The following is a 23412-nucleotide window of genomic DNA, read 5'->3' as shown; positions in this document are numbered from 1 at the left end:
TCTTTTTATGATTTTTATGATTTTTTAAGAATTATAAAAAATAGTGTTATGTTGTATTATTACACAGAATAATATATTATTACACGAGAATTGACTAATTGGATATTTTTTCTTTTTATGATTTTTTAAGAATTATAAAAAATAGTGTTATGTTGTATTATTACACAGAATAATATATTATTACACGAGAATGCTTGACTGTGACTAATTGATTTTGTCTTGCTTAAGTTTTTCCATATGTAATGGTTCTTTACTTTAACTTTTCTTAATTTTTTTTAGTTAATGACATACGATTGATTTCCTTTATTATTTATTATTTAAGGACCGCAATTTTTTAAAGTATTTCATATAAGGAACCTATTCTCGAAAGTTCCCAGAAAACTAAATTTAAAAAATTTGCTTTTATTATTAAGAATTGTGTATACGTCAATAATGAAAATTGTCCCAACGTAATTATGCAATTTTGTTAGTATTAAGTTTCAATATTGGATTTATGTGTTTAATTCACGAATCTTGCAATCCAACGTGCGAGAAAAAAAATATTGAATTTTTATATGCTCTGAAGATTTGGTCTTTTTTAGAAGCTTATTTTTTATTTTTTTTTAATGCCCGATGTTCTTAATTGTCATTGTTCACGTACACTTTAGATATATTTGTCTCAGAGTCTAAAGGCCTAAATTCTCTTTCAATTTGATTTCATTTAGTGGATATCAATCGTCATGGGCTCTTTTAGATTCCGTAAGAACTTGGAAATCTTATCTAGAAAAGAGTTTCTTAAACCCCTTAATGTGTAATGAATACAATAAAAATAGCTTACAATTTTAATTTTTCTAAGAAATATTTCTTTTTTAATAAATCTGTTGAATTTTAATAGAGTCATTTAAACCTTGTGGTATCAGAGTAAAGTTATAATATCTGCATTTGCTGAAGATTAAATGTTTATTATTTTTGCGAATAAGATTTGGAATTATTTTAATTAATAAAATTATAAACTCTTAATTAATTAAACTCGTAATTTAAAAAAGTCAAAAGTAACGAGCTCACACATAAAACATATCTTATAAAATTATCTAACATGTTTTTTTTCTTTATTTCGTGATTTATATGAATTACAATGAAACAAAATATATACATACACTCACAAACATAAATATAATACAGTCATAATCACATAATTATGGTGCATTGTATAACCAAATTTTTTTATGGTTTGTGAAATAAAGCGATAGGTTTTTTTTCTATTATATGATATATATGACATGATTATTTATAGATAGTGTAATGGTTCGACGCTATATGCATTGGTATTAATTTTTCTAAATACATTAAAATAAATTTTATTTTAAGTAAATCAAGTAAAATCTCCATCTAGTATCTGATTGATTTATATATCTGTATTATATGTATCTAATTTACTTCAATATAAAAAGAAATAAATGGAAAATCCTTGTTGGATTTTTAGAGCAAATATAATTTGTTGAATTCTTTAATTAAATAAAATAAATATTTATATAATTTTTCTCTGTATTAAGATCAAGTTTTACAAAAACGATCTATTTGATCGAAAAAAGACAGAATTAGTTTTATTCGAATAGTTCCACCAAATTTTTATGCAAGTTTCTTTGTTTTGCGACATATAAAAAGCAGAATAATTCGTTACTCTTTTTTTACACAGAAAAAATAAACGAAACTTTATTTCGTCACGAAAAAAGAAACATACAGTTTATATATATAGAATTAATGTCATTACATTTATCAAATAAAATCTTATTAAATGGAAAATTTTTCTAATGATAAGATAATGATGCTTTTATATTTGGGATGAGAATAATGCAATGGTACAGTCAGCATGATTATTATAGTCCCAGATGCCAAGATTTGAATTTATTATTTTATTGTATATATGTATCAAGTGAAGCGCAATAAATTAGATTAATTGGGGTTAATCACATCATTCTGGACATTGTTATAACACTTTTCTTGATGAATGAATAACTCATAATATTTTTTGAATGTGTGAATAACACACACCTTGCATTTATTACAATCTGTGTTTAAAACTCGTTTGTCAAAATTTTTTAAAAAAGTATCTGGTTTATTTCACAAAAATTGGAGAATGTGAATATTTTTGAAACTATTCCTATAAATTCAAATTTCATTATATATCTTAAACTAAATAAATAATAAATAAATAAAACTTATGTTTTATGTACAATGTACAATGAAATAATAAATTTAAATTTTGGTGGCGAACTTGCAATAATCGTGCCGAACAGTAAATAATGTTTGAAATATATATGAAGTATATTATTGGCTCATGAATGAATATAATACGTAGGTACTGTTTTATCATGTTTTATCATATATGCAATGTTGCGTAATACATACTAGCATATACTGGAGCTTTCGAAGCGTACTGTAGCTCTCAGGTGCAAATATATTGTTATTTAATGACAAACATACATGTATAAGCTTGATTTATAATAAATATTTCCACTTGTACATCTTGTTTCCTTGAATATCGATATAAAGTTTGCGATATACATAGCTCATTATTTGATGTTGGAACTTCAATTTAAAAAGGTAAAAAGATGCCGTCAAATCTTTTTTATTCTAACATTTTTTTGTTTTAGTTTTCTTTTTTCTATATCAGCTGTTTTTTTTTTGAATTGTCTCTCTCTCTCTCTCGCGAATCTTAAACTTAAAATTATTGTCTAACAATTATATTTTTTAATGGTATCTTAAACATAAACTTAATTCTGAGACATAATATAAAACATTAACATTATCAAGCCCTCAGCTCAATTTTAAGAAAGAGTATCTTTAGGATTAAACTTTCGACAAGCCTGACCATTTTAGCTATCCTATCTCTGTGTTCAGGAGAACATCCACAATTAGAGCATCAACCATTAACTCTCAATCCCTTAACCCTGCTAACTTGTGGTACATGTGGTACATGTGGTAAATTTGCTTAATAAAAAATTCATCGTTAACTCTCGTCCTAATTTTATAGGCATCTTGATTATCATGGAAGTCAAATAAAGCTGGCGGAACTATATGGCCAAATTCACTTTTCGGTGCCACGGTAAAACGGCCGGTTGGTGCATGTCCGAGCTAGATCCATAATTGTATATCAAAAATGTGGAAAAATATTATGGATTTAATAATGTTTTATTAGCTGCGCGTGATATTTTGTCATTTTAAATAGTTATACTACGGACAGCGATAATATAAATTATTATTAAATTATTTTTACATGTATTATGTATATGGGCATGTGAAATAAAATAAATTTTTTAAAATAAATTTTCTTAATAATATATCCAGTTTTATGATATATATATATATATATATATCATCAAACAATAAGAAATAGCACATCGACTTTTATAATACATATCAATTACAGGTAAAATAATTGAATAACAAAAAAATACGAAAAACAGTCACAAAAGCTATTTTTGTTATAATAGTAGAAATGATATTATTTATCATTTTATATTATTTTTCAATTTAATTAAATAAGTCAAATTTTGATTTTTTAAAAATAGGATGAAAAATATTAATGCCTTATCTTGCAGCATGCTCTCCAACAAAATATATATAATTGTTTAATTGTATAATTGTTTAAATCATGTCACGTTAATTATATAAGTTATTACATACTAAATATTATATGACAAATGTATTTTATAAGATATCATGTATTGAATATTATATGCCGGTGGCTAATCAAATTGTGTTTGCATATTATGTTTATTACAATTTGTCTAAGATGTTTACTTATTCATATGCGATTGTACTAATATAACTAAAACGGTCGCAACAGATGTAGTGAACTGCAAAAAAAAAAACAGTAGTTTCTCTTTTTAAATATTTATCACACACATATTCTTAGATAACGGACTTGTAACGGATAAATATATCATTATAACCTACTCCTTGAAGAAATTTGAAAGCCAAACTGGAAAAGTCCAAGCCCACAGAATCTGATTGGTGATTGAATCATAAGTAAAAACTGTAGTATCTGTATTGCAACACGATGGATTATTTAATATATATGTTCTCGGTTTACTGTTTTTTATATATTTAGACATAAATAAAAGTTTATATTTCGAAAACAATTTAATATATAAAATGTTAAAACTTACATTTTCACGAGTTTCAACATCGCAATTAAAATGCGATAATTTATTTATAATATTTCCTGTTGCATTTGCCTATAATTGAATATATAAAATAAAATTAAGGTTGCGTTTTTTAAACATACATCACAATATATATATATATATCATTTAATAAATCAAATAACTATTTAAAAATGATTCAAATAGATGCATATTTTAAGCTTGATACCTTGCTGCTAATCTTCTCACAAAAATAATTAATGAGGAAAAGTCTGAAGACGTCTACGGAAAGCCATAATAGTATTATGGTGATATAAAGCATTTTATTATTATTATTGATATAATCGTTAATGAGTATCGCATTAAAAATTTCTCTTAGACGCCAACGCTATGGAAGCAAAGCAACATCCCATTTCAAGAGTCATTTGTATTCCGAATATTGAATTTATTTTGTAGGATATTTTACGTAATTCCAAATGAAGATGTCTGTGTAAACATAATATTAACTTATCACGCCAAATGCAACCATGATCGATTATATTAATATAAATTGTTTTACACACAAACATCAATATATTATATTAGATTGCTAACATGTATAAAATTCATATGATGAAATATAATGCGGTCTAATATAATATATAGAAGTTTGTGCTCTTATACATTAAAATCCATATCATATATTTGATTCTCGGAATTTTTGCATATCTAGATTGATGACAAAGTAACACAGGATGTTCCCAAACTCGCTTTATTCTATCATTACTTTTGTTTAATTTCTCAAGATATTTGTTGATTTGATCAAATTTCAAGCTCACGTACCTAAAGATTGAGAAAATTAATAGGTAATAATTATTAGCAAATATTTTTGTATATTTAAAAGTATGAACTAACCCAAGCATACTTGTTATAATGAAATCGCTGATAATGTTAACATAGGCGCAATAACGGCGCATAAAAGGAAAGTAGATAAGCGGCGCAATGTCAGTATTATATTCATCTTTCAAAAATCGTATTTTTCCTCCGATTATTAATATGGTTATTAAAAACGATCCTAAAATGAGCCATAATGTTCTCATACGCAGTTTATTATAATCTGTTATTATTCCCAATTTTTCCAATGTATCGTCCACAATATTCAGGCTTTTAATACAATTTTTAAATGCCTAATGTAAGAAAATAGCAATATATTAATGATATGTATTCCTCGAAATCTTTACAATTTTATAAAATGTCTAATAACTTAATCATTCTATATTGAAAAAAATGTAACGTAAAATGCAAATATGCATTACACTTACACATGCGTGTACTGTCCTATCTCTCAAATAATAATTTTAATATTAGATATTTAGCAGAAATAAAGTTTGTCGATAATTTATAATATATAATATAATATGTCGTAAATTTTTTACAATCTTATATGGCATCTTAATACGGCAGTCTTTTTGTTATATAAATATTATAAAATAGCTATAATTTATATTCCATTTTTTAATCAGTGATATCATTACATTAATATTTTTCTAAATCTCTTACCTTGTCATGGTATATTCCAACGATAATTGTCAATAAAGCTGTAAAAATGTTAATTCCAAAACAAATATGGTACACGATGGAGTAATGAATTGTATAAGGTATTATTCCATATATATAAACAAATATATAACATGACCATAATAACAGCATGTACAGAAAACCGAATTGTCTCGGGACACCTGTGGAAAATTCGGCTACTCTACAACCGCAGATGTAACTAATTATTAAGAGTGGCGATAAAATTTTTTGGATGCTCATAACGTACGCGACTAAGAACTGCACTCTGGTTGTGCCAGCAATTATGTTAAAACGATAATATAATAATGGATCCTCGTAATTTAATTCATTATACTCTTATGCATAATATAATATAAAACAATAGTGGATCTTTCTAATTTCACTACATAATAAAATAATCGATATGTTGAATTTTATATACTGCAAACTATAGAAACAGAAATGATTGGATACATCGCGTGTTTTCATGTAAAATAAATACGTTCAGAATGCAAACATCGATGTCGTTCGTAACATTTTTATTCTTTATTTTTCCACTCATATGTTTATATATGCTACGTGTATTTTTAAAAAAGAGATATACATATATGAGATAGAACTTACGAGAGAGGAAGGTCATATAAGTTTATATATTTTACTTAATCCTCCCTCATGTTTAAATTTTATTTTAATTAAATAAAATTTTATTAGGAATTTTTTACTTTCCCATTATCGATGCTCGTATTTCATACTCATCTCTGTATAGTCCTTAGAGATTCTAGACTCGATAGGAAAAAGAAGAAGAAAAAGAAAAATACTAAAATGTGAGTTACTTTAACACAAATAAAACTTGGACAATAATTCTGATAGCTGCCTGGATGTAATAATAGAAAAAGTAATCTCCAAGAAGTGTTAATGGTATTATATCTGTGATTAGATATATAAATACAATTTAATAGTGTATTGAGCACGTATAAACGGTTATTTATGTCATTAAAACTGTGACTATAGATAATGATGGATTAGTGTGGAATAATATGTAGTGATGATTCTGCTAACCCAGCGACATAGCGTTCAAAAACACGCACATCCATGCACATACATGCGCATGCAAGCAGCAGTTCTAAAATAAATTTAAAAAAAAAGAAAAACATGTGTGATAGAAATTAGAAGGGAAAGAATTAGAGTTGTTACAATACTCTCTCTTAAATTTTATTTTAATTAAATAAAATTTTATTAGGAATTTTTTACTTTCCCATTATCGATGCTCGTATTTCATACTCATCTCTGTATAGTCCTTAGAGATTCTAGACTCGATAGGAAAAAGAAGAAGAAAAAGAAAAATACTAAAATGTGAGTTACTTTAACACAAATAAAACTTGGACAATAATTCTGATAGCTGCCTGGATGTAATAATAGAAAAAGTAATCTCCAAGAAGTGTTAATGGTATTATATCTGTGATTAGATATATAAATACAATTTAATAGTGTATTGAGCACGTATAAACGGTTATTTATGTCATTAAAACTGTGACTATAGATAATGATGGATTAGTGTGGAATAATATGTAGTGATGATTTTGCTAACCCAGCGACATAGCGTTCAAAAACACGCACATCCATGCACATACATGCGCATGCAAGCAGCAGTTCTAAAATAAATTTAAAAAAAAAGAAAAACATGTGTGATAGAAATTAGAAGGGAAAGAATTAGAGTTGTTACAATACTCTCTCTCTCTCTCTCTCTCTCTGTCTTTTTTAGAACACAATATTAATAAAATAGGCTTAAAAAGATAAAATTGACAATTAAAAATATTTTTAAATTTATATAATACTATTTTTATTTGTTTTGTCATTCTATCAAATATTTAACTTAAACAAACATTGCTAGCTAATCTTCAATTTAGACATCAGATTCACATATTTATTCGGGATAATTAAAATAATTGTCAATCGTGAATCTACGAATACGTACGAATAATAGAAAAGTGTTTATTGAGCATAGACTTACATTACAATGATAATAATCACTAATAACAAAGTGTGTATAATGATAATTAATGATACAGGTTTCTGCAACGGATAAGAAGTTACTTAAATGTAATTTTATGAACTTCTCCGATTTGTATCGGTTTGACTAGTACATTAAAAGCATATATCGACATTAAATCGTCATGTTAATCATCATAAAAAGAATGAGAGCACATCTACGCCATAATTACGATATACAAGGTATGTAGTGTATTAAAAACGTGTTAAATAAATTAAATATGAAAAATGTACATTTATAGGTTGCTAATTATTATTATATATACGTAACGAGTGCGCTAATCGTAGAAAACGATAAAAAAATGCAAGGCTGATTTGTACGAACTTTCTGTAGCAAAATATTTTTAACATTATTTTTGCAAATAAGAAATTGTCAATACTTCTCGTAAATCTAAAAAATCATCGATATTTCTTATAAATATAAAAACTATCAATGTTTATTTATTTTCTCTAATATCATATCGCCAACTATATTATTATTATTATTATTACCATTCTTTATTTTGTAATTTTGTTGAGACATACATGGTATAGAAGCTACACATTTATACACATACACAGCCTTGTAGATTCAAATCAGCCTAGCAAATTTTTTTGCAGAAAAAAAGCAGGGGATCACATGTCAAAAATATTAATAAAAATATGTATACAACTTGTAGTAATAAATACACGAAATTTCCTTAACAGTATGGATTGCTTATTTTGTTAGATTTCACGACTCTTCGTCTCGTAGAAAGTACTTAAAATAGAGATCCTAAAAGCTATTCTTCTTCGTTCTCTCTTTCTAAACTTTGCGTCCAGTGCGCACGCGGAGAAATTTCCTTATTGATTTTTTTGTCACTCAATATTATTTAAAAACATATAGCGCGATTTATGTCTTTCATATATATATATATATATAAAGTATAACTTTCGGAGAAGTTGGTTCTCAAGTCCAGAGATCATCAGCGTACTATCAATACGCATTTGGTAGCATACATTATTAAAGTGTACTGAAAACTTTTTTTGTCATTCTGTAGTAAATATGTAAATGAAATAGATTAGTTTAGTTTAATGCAGCAATTAATTTAATAAATGTAATAATAAATGTGAGAATGCGTATAATTTATATATGACCTATATTTCCTGCGAACATAATAACTAATCAAGATTTACAACTGTTTATGTTAATCCATGAGAAAAAATCTTCTATATATTTTACCAATTTATATAATCGGATGTGCATAATAAAATGCGAAAAAATGTATTTGTGAATAAATGTATATACTTTCTCATTTTTGATGCCATAATTTAATATGTCTGCAATAAGAAAACTGGAATCTTAAAAGTAAATTTTGGAAAATAAACAACTTGATCGTCTTTTTAATTTTTTTTATAATTTTAAAACAAATAAAAAGACTCAAGTAAAAAAACTTTTAAATTAATATAATAGTTTCTTACAAGGAGCAAAATTTTTTTAATCTGATGTAAAACATCCTAGATATTTTAATTATTAATTATAGAAAATTAATTATATAATTGTTGTGAATAAATACGACTTTTCGCGATACACTATATATACCGTGTATATATACCGTGCGACCGCGATTGTACGCACGTTCCAAGATTATCATTCCTCCCACATATATATGTGCGAAGATTTTCATCCTTTTTCCTTCTGTTAAAATTACATTTGATGTAATATAATCCTAATCAATTGCGACAAATCGATCGATAAATAAATACTTGAAAATAATCACAGAAAATAATTTCGTTTCTGTAATGCGATTTGTAATTGCAATGATCTTAATCGAATGTTATATTAACCCTCAGTAAAAGGTAACAAACTCTTTCCATAAAGTTTAGCAAAAATGTTAAATAAAAGAAAATATTAAAATTATACACAATTGTAGTATCAGAAGACCATATTACAGAACATACTGTAAATTTAGTAGTAAATTTTTAATATTTATTGTATTACTTTTTTTCTGGATTTACATAATCATATAAAGAAAACTATCATGATTAGAAACTTAAAAAATTTATTTATTTAAAAGAAAATGACATATTATTTATTTTTTATATATGAATATTATATCTCTATAAAAAAGAAAAAAATAATTATACATATATACACACACATATATGCCATTTATCATACTATTATTGTATGTGTGTGTAAAGCTTTATTTTTTTTATTTTACTATTAATTTTAATATTGTATGGTCTCAAAAACGAAAGTTCTACTTACTAAGGGTTAAAATATAACAAATCCATAATTAAATATCGCATACTGATTGAGATCTCTATTCATACTAATTAGGAAATTTATATCAACTTTTTTTTATTTCCGATAATAATTAATACTTCATCTTCCTTCATCGTTAAGTAACCAAAATACTTACGTGTGAGTGACAAAGATTCTCTTATTTATCGTTAATTTCTTATAAGAAACTGTTCATGAAAAGGGCAGTGCTGAAAAAATTTGTCAAAATTAAAAAAAAAAAAAAATCCTCAAATGCTTGTTTAAATTCGACATTCAAAAAGATATTTTAGTGGAAAAGAAAATGTACTTTCCATGATATATGACTTATATCTTGGAAAAGACGATATCGATTTATAGATGATATCTAGAGAGACTAATTTTATGTTAATTAAAATACTTCGCAACTTTTAAGAACTGGTCTTGGGCCACGCTATTTTCGCGTCGATCCGTTTGTAGGCGAAAAGGCAGTGAGAGAGTTCCTGCGGACATTCATGATCTCCAAGTAATGTTTCTGAAACAATATTTATTATTATTATTATATTATAAATATATTTTATACATTATATTTTTCTCTTTCTTATATTAAATTATGTTTTATATTTGTATATTAAACGCGATTATACCTTCTCCTTGCACCAACTTAAAAAGCCCGTAGTCCTGAGGATTGGTACATCTGATCTTATGTGCAAGAATGCGGCAGATTTCCCTGGTGTTCATGTTAGGTCGTACCGGAAGCGTTCTGGTATTTAGGGAACCGTGTAGCTCATTCGGTACCAAAATCCGCAGCACAGACGAACAATCGGGCGTTCCACATCCCTAAAAACCATATCCTCATTTTCGTCATCAAGATATCCGATTGAAATTTAATATATTTGAATTTTCTCAAGACATACACACACAATTTAATGCTTTTAAGTATCTATATATATGTATATGTATACATATATTTATTTATTGCTTACGTTCAGTGTAGACATGGTGCCTTGGCTAGACATGAAAGTCTTTAAAACATGTACCGCGCTCGATAGCGTTGTCAAATAATAGCCGCCCTCGCCATTTAACAGAGAAGCGTGCAACAGGCCCCACATATACTCGGCCTCGATTTCCGCGTCCACTACTTTGCCGCGTACTAAAACCCAGATCACCAGTGGCAAAAGATCATCGGCACCCAGTGTAATGTGTCTACCAGAGTTAGCTTGCTTCACCTATAAGATCGCAATTAAATAATAAAAATAATATTTATAATTAAATTTTCATTTTTGATTATATTATTTTTGTCTACAATTATTAAAAATAATAAAATGTTTAATTATAATTTTGTAAAGTTATTACATTTTAGTAATATTATATAAGAAATAATGAAAAAAATTATAAAAAAGAAATAAGAAGTGTGCTTATTTATTGAAAAAAATATTACTAATTATTAAAAATACTAACAAAAAATTTAGAAAATATTGACAAAATACTAATAAATATAAATTCATCGATTTTTTTATTTTTTATGTAATAAATATTTGACTAATAATATTTGAATAATTTTATGTAAAGTTATACATACATTCAATATTTTGAAAAAATGTACGATTTATTTCACGTTTATAATTCTATTAATATGTTTGTCAAAAATTACGGAAAGACTTACAGAGTTGAAGATGGCCGAAATGGCTGTCAATAAATGCTCCAGTTTTTCAAGTGGAGAGTCAGCTCTTTGCAGTCGCTCAATGCACTTGAGAATGCGTTCCAGATTTTCCTCTGAAGGGGGGATAATCTTCGACTGCGCACACAAACGCACGATTGAGACTTAATAAATATAATATAAGAAATAATAAATAATAATAAATAATAAAATAATAATAAATACTAATTCATCGATTTTTTTATTTTTTATGTAATAAATATTTGACTAATAATATTTGAATAATTTTATGTAAAGTTATACATACATTCAATATTTTGAAACCCTATTCTCTTTGTTATATCTTTTGATAAAGTCATATTCGTCATATCTTTATTATATCTTTTGATACTTTTTATTATATGTATGTATGTGAGATCTACTTACTCGAACGCCGAGATCATGAATGGTCTTGCCCTGGGCGTGCTGAATATTCTCTGCCAGGGTCTGTAGCACTCCAGTGGCGACATAGTAATCAATGAACAGCCGACAAACGTGTTCTCGCAGGGGCCTCACTACTAGGCCCATCATCACATCCTCGAGGATCGCGTCGAGATTGAGGAACTCGTTTGGCCGCAATTTTAATCGCTCCTTCTCCACTTCCTTTTCAAACTCGCGCTCACCGTGCTTCACCAAGTAATTCTTCATACCCGACATGAACTGCCGCATGTTGCGCATCACTATATGAGGAGTCACTTCTTTACTCTCCCGCGTGCATTGAATAAAGTTGTCGATATTCTGCGAAAAGGTCGTGGTTTTGTCAGCCGCAAGTTGAAGAGCGTAAGCTCTGATGGCCGCCCCGGTTCCACTCTGTTGATCACGATTTCTCGAAAGCGCTTGTATTCGTGGCGGTGCTATAACAAAAAGGAAAATAAAAATTATCTTCAGGATTTCAGAATAGGAAGAAGATGTTATAATATTTTGTATCATAATAATTCGTTTTAATCATAAATATTCGTGATAGGATACGAACATTTTATTGCTTATTGTAATATTTTTCAAGCTTTAAACGCGTCTCGAAACTGTGCTTTATGAGTCAGTTGATATTAAATAAAATACACATGTCTATTTATGATCCAAACAAGAATTATTGCTATAACTTTAAATTAACTTTTTTAAAAACTAAAATTCTCGATGACAAATCAATGTGCATTTTTTAAAACTGCGCCATATATTATTACATTATTTCTGATTACAGAAAAAATAATGACAAAAATCTCAATTTTGTTATATATATATATAAGTACTTTATTCAAAATATATAATTTATACAAAGTTTTATTTTTTTATGGTTCACAGATTAGTTTTTTTTTTTGTAAACAATTAAAGTTTATTGAAATTTATGGGGTAGTGCATATCTTTGTTGTTCTTTTTATCGGTCCCAGCCTAGGAGGCTTGTCACACGTGAGGCGCGCAGACAATTGAATCCATTCAAAGGTCAAGACGTAGGATTCCTCTTTGTCCTTTTTTTATTTATTAAAGATGTTTCAAAGAAAGAACCGAAACGTTTGATGATTAAAGAAGATTTCTCAAATACAATTATTTTGCGCCTTAAGTACTGCGCTTGGCTCTTATTAACGCATTTCCTTTTTGAATTTATTTATATATTAGAGTCTTGTACGCTTTTTTTTATTTATCAATTCTTACATTTAGAAATGACCATCCTTTTCTTGAGAAGACGTTGAATCCAGATTACGATTCTTTGCAAGATTTTTTTAATACGAAACTTCCGTCTACTTTTTTCACATTCCATTTCCATCCCCAACTGAATATCCTCCTCTGGCGAGCAACTAATTATTATCCACTCTTCATCCATTTCTTTTTTATAAGATACTTTTGCGTTATACATATGACATTATTATTGAAATCAAATATGCATCAATTTATACAATAGATAAAAAAAAAAAATATATTTTTCAAATCAAAATTTGTTCTCTCATGGAATATAATATTTTTCGTATGTCAAAGAAGAAATAAATTGATTCCGATGTTTTTGATCAGAAAATTTCAATATAATTTAGAAATTTAGAAATATAGAATTTATAATTTAGAAATTCAGAAATTTTGAGATATCCACTTATGATCTCTCCATCAATTTTCATTATGATGTAAAATCAGCAATGTCCGAACACGTTCCCGCACGTGCGGCAATAAACTTAAATAAACTTAAACACCACGATCAATTGACTGATCGGCTGACAACTGACCCCTTGAACGACTCGAACGTTACTATACCCGAACGATACCAAGAAAAAATGCTAGAGATTGATGTCGCTACTGCAGTTTAGAGAGAAAGAGGGGTTAAATACTTTTTTTTTGTGACCGATCGGTCAGTCACAGTTGTAATTATCAAGCTAATCTTGCTATATTTATCCAATACATATATTCTTTCAATATATGAATAATATGAAGGTAATAAATCTACGTCTTCTAGCATCGATTTTTTCTACACTTTTCTTCAATTTTTCATTTTTCAACAGGATAACAAACTAAGTCACATATTAAGAACATGCATCTTCTCAATATTAAAAAAAAATAAATTATAGTTAAAATTTAAATTAATGTGATTTATATATTATTAAATATAATAATTTAATTTAATATAATATAAAATAAAAAATAATGTATGTTTTTTTTCAAACTATTTAGATTTTCAGATCATTAAGGGCGCGTTCCGTTTAACGCCCGCACACAGTATCATTTCGTCCCTGTTGTTCACCGAAGATAAACAAAGACAAATCATGCTCGCGAGCATTAAGTGGAACGCGTCCTAAATGGATCCTTTTAAATACTACAACTTCTGCCTGAAACATCGTTTTTTTGTATATAAAATATTTTCTTTCTAAAATATTAGACCGTTTGGAGACTTTTCGAATATTCTATATAGTAACAAGAGTAAAGTCAATAATAATGCTAATGACAGAAAGAATGATAACGGCAATAATAACAGCGCAAATAATAATAACTAATAAAGAAAGAAGAAACAATAATGTAAACATCATCAAAATCAATATTATAATTATAATAATAATTGTAACAATGTGAGCAAGGCAAAGAAAAATAATTATTGTCATATTAGAAAAATTGTTGTTTTTTATTAAAATTTCTGATCTATATTAGTTTTTAATCATTTAATAACATATTTATTTCTAATATAATTTATTTTTATTTTTCAATAATTATTATTATTTATTTATTTATCTATATACACATTTAACGTTTAAATAACGTACAACATGGCTCGCTAAAAGTGGTCATTATCAATACTAATCATTATCTTTGCACTTCTAGCATAGTCATATTTCATTATTTCTTTGCTAAGGGGGTCGAATCGCGTCATCGCGTGAATAAAGAAAACTTTTTCTTCCGCTTTATTTCTTGCGTGACGCGTCACTCAACGCATACTTTGTTTCTTTCTTCTCGTGTAAATGTGAATCTTGTCGATCCAATAGCAAGTGCGAATTACGATTAAAGTTTTGATTGCAGACGCCGATTTCATTGATCACTTTTTGAATCTCATTTTGCTTAAATTGATGATTATCGAGACAGTAGCGCATCTATTCTAAATTGTTGCATTCTTTCACGATGATTATATATTTATTTTCGTTTTAAATTAACTAATAATTTATTTTCGTTATTATGTATATAATTAATTTATATTTTATACAATATATATTTTTTATCTTACGTAAATTTATAAAACAGAAATTTTATTTTTCCTTCTTTTTTTATCTTATATATATATCTACTGATTACAGTAAGAACAATAACATTACAGATGAACAGATCACGCTTAATTACGTAAGACGTCTATTGTTTAACGTGCTAATCACAGTTACATATTTCTCAAGATTTGCGCATAGATATCAACGATTCGTGCATTGTGTTTACCACATACGGTGTCAGGGAATTGATTAAACGTTTAAAAATTTTTTGTACAATAAGAATGATGAGAGGAGTATCAAAAATATATATAAAAAAATTAATAAAAATAAATATAACAAAATTTTTTAAGTGTGATAAATATTTAAAATATATGTAAAAATTTTTAAAATATTTAATCAATTCATTATAAGAAAGATATAAAACTTACACAAAAGAGGATCCAGTCGTTCTTTAAAACTTTTGTTTCGTTTGACCTTTTCTATGTCGGTCTCCACATCCGTATCCAGCATAGTCTCCCATTCAGAAGGATCATACGTGCGATCTTTTCGTGAATCTGGCGTATCCTCACGGTCCATGTTCCGCTTTTCTACGTTGTCATATGAGGAATTTCGGTCGCTATATAGCGATTCGCACGTGTCCGGCGACTTTAACAATTCCGGGTATCTGTCAGATTCAAAAGTCGCATTTATTATTATCGCCAAATGATTCTTATTAATCCGAGGACTCTTGTAACTATTTAGAAACATATTTTATTTTGGAATATTTTCGCTTTTTATAGTTATCGTGTACAAGTGGGGCAGTTAAAGTGTTACAAATGTAATACTAAAGTATTACATTTATCATCATCTCTAAAAATATCTTCGGGAACAAATATTTTAAACAAAAATTATTTGACTTTAAGGAAGATTTAAGACTATGACACTTGCGTAATCTTTAGCATCCTTGTTGAAGTCGCATCGGCAAGGCCACTTTGAATTTTTTAAGTATTTCAATTTTTCATTGCACGTTCTTATATAATTTACATCGAATTTTTAAAATTATGTAATATTATATCATTATTCTCTATTAAAAACTTTCTACGTTATATAATATGAAAATATATTTTAATTTAATTTAAATAATAAAATAAATTTAAATAATTTTAATTTTAACTATTTTAAGAGATCAAATGTTCTAAACTTCTTTAATTGTGTCACTCTATATATCTAAATATAGGATAATTAGATATAGCAAATACACAATAATATCCATGATTGAAAATCAGATCAGGGGTGAAAAATTGCATTCTACATTTTACAAAAATTGATCGAAAATAGAAAGTATGTATGCAAAATTATAATGAAATTCTTAATAAAAAAATTTTCTATGTTATATATCTTATAATTCTCTTTTATTTATATGTTACTAACATAAGAAACTTACCGTTGCAGGATTATACTCTGAACTGTCAAAGTGTCTCCAACCATGTTTCTATTGCACTCCTCGTCACCCGGGAATTTTCTCGCAATATTGTCACCATCGTAGTCGGCATCACAATCGTAGTCTGGCTCGCACTCTGGCTCTTCCACGTCATTGCCTATTCAAAGTTGAGAATCTATTATTGTGTATTTAACATACACATTCACATATATATACACGCATATTTTGATTCGGTTACATACCGATAAACTCCCAACTAGAATCCACCGTCCAAGAGGTATCATTGAACACTTTAGTTCTTATCTTCGGTGGCTGAACGGGCTTTGCCCGAGGAATCTTCTTCGTCTCTCTAGTTTGGCCCAATCTCTTTGCCAGATTGTCGACAGACGATGAAATTAATGGCGTTTTATCTTCCGTTTCCTCAGGTGGTTCTTCCCAGCAGTCGATAGGATGCAATTGATTAGAATTGTTTCCTGTCGGAGCTTGTAACCAACCTGGTTCGCTATGTCGATACTTATTTATCGCTGGATTATTTCTGGTTTGTCGTCTCCTCGGAACTATAGCAACATTCTGAGCAATAGCATCGGCTGGTTCAGCATAAAAGGGACTACTCTGTTTAGATTCCGGGGTCAGGGGACTGTTGCTCTCCGAATTTGCCAGAACAAGGCCCAATTTATTTCTCGGAGGCGTCACTGTGTTTGGACTATTCAATGAATTGGCACTGCCTATGGAAAAATAAACACAAGGATTTTTAACTTTAAAACAAATCTTTAAACAAAACAATCTAATAAATATACTTACAAACTCTGGATAGCAGATCGGGTCTCTTCCCCATTCCATTCTCCTCTAGTGAACTCTGATCAGGACTTTTCATTTCTGCAACAGGCTTGAAGCTACTAAACTCTGGACTTGTCATCTCCTTGTACCCTATTTTATCATTTCTTAAGATAAACCTATCGTTTTTTAAAATCATCTGTTCTCCTGCTGGCAATCTTTCATTAACAAGACTTCTTTCGGATTCTTTGGGACTCAACAGACGGTCATTGGAATTCCTCAAACGATCTTGCGGGGTGCAAACAATCTTATTTTCTTTCAATCTGTCATTCCAGGTTGACTGCGTCGACTGATCGGTCGTGTTCCAGATATCCTCGTAGTCAGAAATCTTGTCAGCTGGCGAGCTGCGATAGTATGATTCCAAGATATCCGACTCCTGATAATGCTGGGAGTTTTTCCGGTTCTCGCGATCACGCCGCCTTTTTGATTTACTAGTGCTGGAGGGAGTATTAGGAGAAAGTACGCTGGGTGTTTTCGAGATTAGCTTGGAGGTAGGGGATAAAATTGGTGTGATAGGTGAAAGAGGTGATTTGATAGAAAAGTTGGAAGTGAGAGATTTGTTAGATTGAGGACTCAACAATGACGTATTAGGGTCCGATGGTGTATTTTGCTGTTGGCAGAAAGATGGAAAGATTGTGATAATTTTAATGTAAAGAAATATTTCTTGATTCTTTAATTTTTTTAAAAATTACTGTTTTCTTTTTATACAACAATAAAAAATCAATATATATATACCTGCGAATTCAAGCCGTTACTCTGATTCACGTTGAAGGTCACTGTCGTAGTCACGGTAAAATTACTTTGATTCTGACTGATGCCGGGCTTGGCCCATCTTGGTGGCGGCGGCGGTGGTGTCTTTACATTTTGCGTAGTTTTATCATTCTCAACAACAATGTTCCTAATATCCGTTAATTCTGGTGAGGTGGTACATGACAAATTGTTCTGATGGAAGCTTGAGGTAGAAATAAATTTCTCTGAATTCTTGATGAACTCGACCGTCGTCGACTTCGGTGTGTCCAGGCCGTTCTTCAGAGTGTCAAAGCTCTTAATATCTTGCGCAGGACTCAAAACGTTATTCTCCACATTGTGGACCACCGGTGATGGGCATCGTATGCTTTGCACAAGGTTCGGCGAGATCAATTTATGAGAGAGCTTGTCACTTGGTGATAAGATCCGGTCCCTTTTGTTGTCACTCAAAGGTTCATTGAAGGTTGTCAGATTGAGAGTATTCGGCGGAGTTGGACGCGGCTGACGTGGCAACGATGATGCGAATGTCGATGTGTTTGCGTTAACAGTATTCGTCGGAGAGGGGGTGTCTGCTCACAAAAATAATTTTAGGTAACAAATTATTTTTAGAAGAGCTCGTAGGAATTTATCTTGGCTAGCTTGTGTGAAAACGATAATTCTAAATATAAATGAGAGATCCTCCAGATAAATTTATATTAAGTATCGTAATCAATGTCGCAAAAACAAAAAATTAAAAACATCTTCGAGTATGAATTAAAATCGTGCTAAAAAAGATGTTTTTGGACTTTACATCATTCTATTTTTATTGATTTATATTCATTTTAAAATTATGTCAAATTTATTTAACTCTATATTTATGATAACATTACTCTCAAAAAATATAATTTTTTTATCAATTCTGTGTATTTTTATACCTTAATTCTTACTAATTCTTATTTCTAACTTTTGAGCATGATTTGACATTTAAAAAAAAGTAATTTCTACAAATAATATTTATACAAAAATTGAAATAATGTATATAAAATATATAATCAAAAATATTAAAAAATTAATTATGCATAATCTTCAAACTAGAATAAAATAAACGTAATAATCTATCGAAAAAATAAAAAAGAAACGTTTTAAATACAAAATAGAGTCATATATATATATAATTTCGGCTAATAAAGAAACATTTCAACAATCATTAATACAACAAATGCAAGAGAGAATGCTTATAAAAATAAAGAAAAAAATATCAAAATGTCTCTCTTACGTGTATTATGAGATGATATTGGGGCCAGATTGAGCACTATACTCTCCGTGGTTGGCGTGTCCCCGTTATTATTATTGTTATTATTATGGTTATTGTTACCTGCAAAAAAAAAGATAAGAACATCCCCTTTATCTATAATTCTTGTTTAACTTTAAGCTATTTAGGCTTAAATCTATGTAAATTTCTAATAAATATAATTAATAGATTACCGAGGTTTTAACAAAATATCTCTCTAATAAATCTTTATATTATTAACAGATTTATTAGAGAACTGATTTTACTTTATTTCTATATCTATGTCTAGGGTTGGATATATTTTTATGCACTTAGCGTGTATTTATTTATATTTTTTAGAAAGTTTTTTTACGGATTAAAATTATGTCAAAAACTTACCACCATGGAAACTGCTGAGACTAGAGGTATTACTGCTACTACTTTCCGGTGGCTTTGGATTTGCCATAGGATATCGCCAAAATTCCTGGCCCAGCAATGCCAGTGACGACAATTGCTGCCTATTCTTCGCTTCCCGCATCGCCCTTGGCAGAATCAACTGCACTGGCAGCTCGTCACTGCTTGCCAAACAAAAATAATCACGAATCGATTTCACAAATCAAAATTATATGTTGTTATTTAAATTACTCTCTCCCTCTCTCTCTCTCTCTCTCTCTCTCTGATATATAATATTATATTATATATATTGTGTTATATATTTTTCTTTTCAAATTAAAATAGTACATTCTATTTTATTTTCTAAAATTTTTAAGTATTTTACAAACCAAAGAAATTTTAAATTAAGCTTGTTATTAAATTAAAAATATATATCACCAATTTTTTGACTAAATGCATTAATTGTACATTGATTTCAAACAATTAATTTTTAAGCGATTAACATTTTTTAATTATTTGAACTCTTCTATTTTTGCATCGATATAAGATACTTTTTTATATACTTGACGTATATATATTTAAAAAAAAACTATAAAGTGTAAGAAGCAAGAGGGTACAGCGTTGATAATTAAAGCTATGGTTTGTGACACATAGGAATTTGTAGAGATTGGAAGATAAGAATGAGAGACGATATCACGTGTGTCATTTCCGGGGCAGAAATCCGTAATAAATAAGAAAAGAGAAAAGGGCACTCACCAGCACTGCGAATAGTGAGCAATCAGTGAAGGGATATTGTCGAATCTATTCTCGCTCGTTTCCAAGCTTAGCTTGCCCTTGTTGGCCTGGATCAAGTAATGCTCAATGTATGGTCCCTTCCCAGCCGGTAATCTCACCGAGAGAGCCATTGTGTCACTCTGACTCGATTGTCGCACCACGAAATTCTGTAACAAAAATGTATGCTTATAATTAACAATAATAAATATAAAAAATATTATTTACTTTTATTTTTTATATAATTAACATTAATTATATATTAATATCTTCTTTAATTTTTCGTTTATCATAATTAGATTTTTTCTGCTTTTCTATTTCTCGAAAAAGAGACTTAAAGATAAATAAGCATTTCAGACTCCAAAAAGATGTTATCTAAAATTACCCAAAATGTACATAATTATCAAGAAAATCAGAAAATTCAAAAATTAAGATGTTAGAAGACACATGTGTGAATAAATATAAATTGAAAGTAGATGAGAGAGAAATATTGTTTATATCAGCTGTTCTTTATTTTTATAATTCTCGAATCTCTCTCTTTTTCATGTAGTAGAATGAAAAATCGAATAAAGGCAAAATTTCTTAAATTAAATTAAATTTAAATTACTCTCCCTCTCTCTCTCTCTCTCTCTCTCTCTGATATATAATATTATATTATATATATTGTGTTATATATTTTTCTTTTCAAATTAAAATAGTACATTCTATTTTATTTTCTAAAATTTTTAAGTATTTTACAAACCAAAGAAATTTTAAATTAAGCTTGTTATTAAATTAAAAATATATATCACCAATTTTTTGACTAAATGCATTAATTGTACATTGATTTCAAACAATTAATTTTTAAGCGATTAACATTTTTTAATTATTTGAACTCTTCTATTTTTGCATCGATATAAGATACTTTTTTATATACTTGACGTATATATATTTAAAAAAAAACTATAAAGTGTAAGAAGCAAGAGGGTACAGCGTTGATAATTAAAGCTATGGTTTGTGACACATAGGAATTTGTAGAGATTGGAAGATAAGAATGAGAGACGATATCACGTGTGTCATTTCCGGGGCAGAAATCCGTAATAAATAAGAAAAGAGAAAAGGGCACTCACCAGCACTGCGAATAGTGAGCAATCAGTGAAGGGATATTGTCGAATCTATTCTCGCTCGTTTCCAAGCTTAGCTTGCCCTTGTTGGCCTGGATCAAGTAATGCTCAATGTATGGTCCCTTCCCAGCCGGTAATCTCACCGAGAGAGCCATTGTGTCACTCTGACTCGATTGTCGCACCACGAAATTCTGTAACAAAAATGTATGCTTATAATTAACAATAATAAATATAAAAAATATTATTTACTTTTATTTTTTATATAATTAACATTAATTATATATTAATATCTTCTTTAATTTTTCGTTTATCATAATTAGATTTTTTCTGCTTTTCTATTTCTCGAAAAAGAGACTTAAAGATAAATAAGCATTTCAGACTCCAAAAAGATGTTATCTAAAATTACCCAAAATGTACATAATTATCAAGAAAATCAGAAAATTCAAAAATTAAGATGTTAGAAGACACATGTGTGAATAAATATAAATTGAAAGTAGATGAGAGAGAAATATTGTTTATATCAGCTGTTCTTTATTTTTATAATTCTCGAATCTCTCTCTTTTTCATGTAGTAGAATGAAAAATCGAATAAAGGCAAAATTTCTTAAATTAAATTAAAGATGTCAGAAAGAAAAAACAACAGATTCTCTCTTTAAAACAAAACCGACAAAGATTTAGAGTTTTCTTACAAAGTTTTTTAGCTAAAGATTCTTGGGGAATAGAGAGAAAAGGGGATCGTATCTCATCTATAGAAAGGAACTGCGAGACACATTGTTTTTCGGCAGTACAATTCGTTAGCGGCAGGAGGCAGCGGAAAAGATAGAAATGACGGAGGACGATTAACAAAGGCACAAAACAATGAATCGTCGGAGGAGAAGCAATGGCAAAAGAGCAGTATCTCATCGTTCGCTCACAGTCATTTCGGCGTTGATTACAGCGCGGGGCTTTGCGCACTATTACAGAAGCGTTACAGAAAAAAGAAGCAAAAAGATGGAAAATAAATGTGAATGAAGACGGCAAACATTTTACCGCTATGTCTTAATCGATTTCTTCATTAATCTTGCCGGGAGATATATTATATGCAATGTGTTCAAAATTTTATTGCTCTCATATTTCTCGTTCTCAATCCCTTTAATAATCTAAATTTTTAAATTACTTATAATAAAAGATCTTATACCATCTGTTTTGCTATATATATATATATATAAATTTTAATATTATTGAATTTGTAGAGGATAATAAAATACCAGCAAAGACGTTCGTTTACGAGGCCAACGCTCCCTCAAGACCGAGTTATATAATCCTGTCATAATCCTACGCCACGTTAAACTGAATAAATCGATGCCTCTTTTTTTATCTCCAGTTGAGCTGCGCGCGTCTTATCTCATGCATGTACATATATATACCATTGTAATTTGCAATTTATATCGCGCATTTACACATCAAGTCAATTGAACGCGATGTCCGAGGACGGGGATTACCGTTAACCGGGGCTTCGATCGTCCGGATTTTTCGCGTTGAAATGCCGGTCGTTGTCGGTCGATCGCGGTCTTTCCCCGATAAATTTTCATAGATCGTTCGAGTAACTCCTTATCGCGA

General features: G+C 28.9%; 1 protein-coding gene and 1 long non-coding RNA gene across 11 annotated transcripts in view; both read right to left on the bottom strand.

Annotated features, from left to right (window-relative positions):
* Positions 1-606: 606 nt before the first annotated feature.
* LOC115244615 lies at positions 607-6863 on the bottom strand. The gene is made up of 2 exons (XR_003885406.1): positions 4357-6863; positions 607-4220 (listed from the first exon to the last, which is right to left on the bottom strand). It is a non-coding gene; the product is annotated as an uncharacterized LOC115244615 (long non-coding RNA).
* Positions 6864-10181: 3318 nt separating this feature from the next.
* LOC115244587 (protein sprint) overlaps positions 10182-23412 on the bottom strand; it is a 129106-nt gene continuing 115875 nt past the window's right edge. For 8 of the 10 annotated variants that reach the window (XM_029822343.1, XM_029822350.1, XM_029822347.1 and 5 more), the window contains 13 exons: positions 21821-22005; positions 19947-20122; positions 19554-19652; positions 18287-18867; positions 17519-18161; positions 16960-17442; positions 16721-16874; positions 15726-15961; positions 12020-12486; positions 11600-11731; positions 10920-11162; positions 10581-10773; positions 10182-10468 (listed from right to left, as the gene is read on the bottom strand). In XM_029822343.1, the coding sequence (XP_029678203.1) occupies positions 10365-10468; positions 10581-10773; positions 10920-11162; positions 11600-11731; positions 12020-12486; positions 15726-15961; positions 16721-16874; positions 16960-17442; positions 17519-18161; positions 18287-18867; positions 19554-19652; positions 19947-20122; positions 21821-22005 (3696 nt within the window). In that variant the 3' untranslated portion in view covers positions 10182-10364. Of the gene's footprint in view, positions 10469-10580; positions 10774-10919; positions 11163-11599; positions 11732-12019; positions 12487-15725; positions 15962-16720; positions 16875-16959; positions 17443-17518; positions 18162-18286; positions 18868-19553; positions 19653-19946; positions 20126-20696; positions 20877-21820; positions 22006-23412 lie in introns of those variants that run through there. The other 2 variants (XM_029822351.1, XM_029822353.1) reach the window with 2 other exon arrangements.

This window comes from Formica exsecta, unplaced genomic scaffold (genome assembly GCF_003651465.1).
Source record: "Formica exsecta isolate Colony F162 unplaced genomic scaffold, ASM365146v1 scaffold826, whole genome shotgun sequence".
Classification (NCBI taxonomy): Eukaryota; Metazoa; Arthropoda; class Insecta; order Hymenoptera; family Formicidae; genus Formica; species Formica exsecta.
The sequence above is the reverse complement of the archived record's forward strand: the minus strand, read 5'-3'. Positions and strand labels throughout refer to the sequence as shown.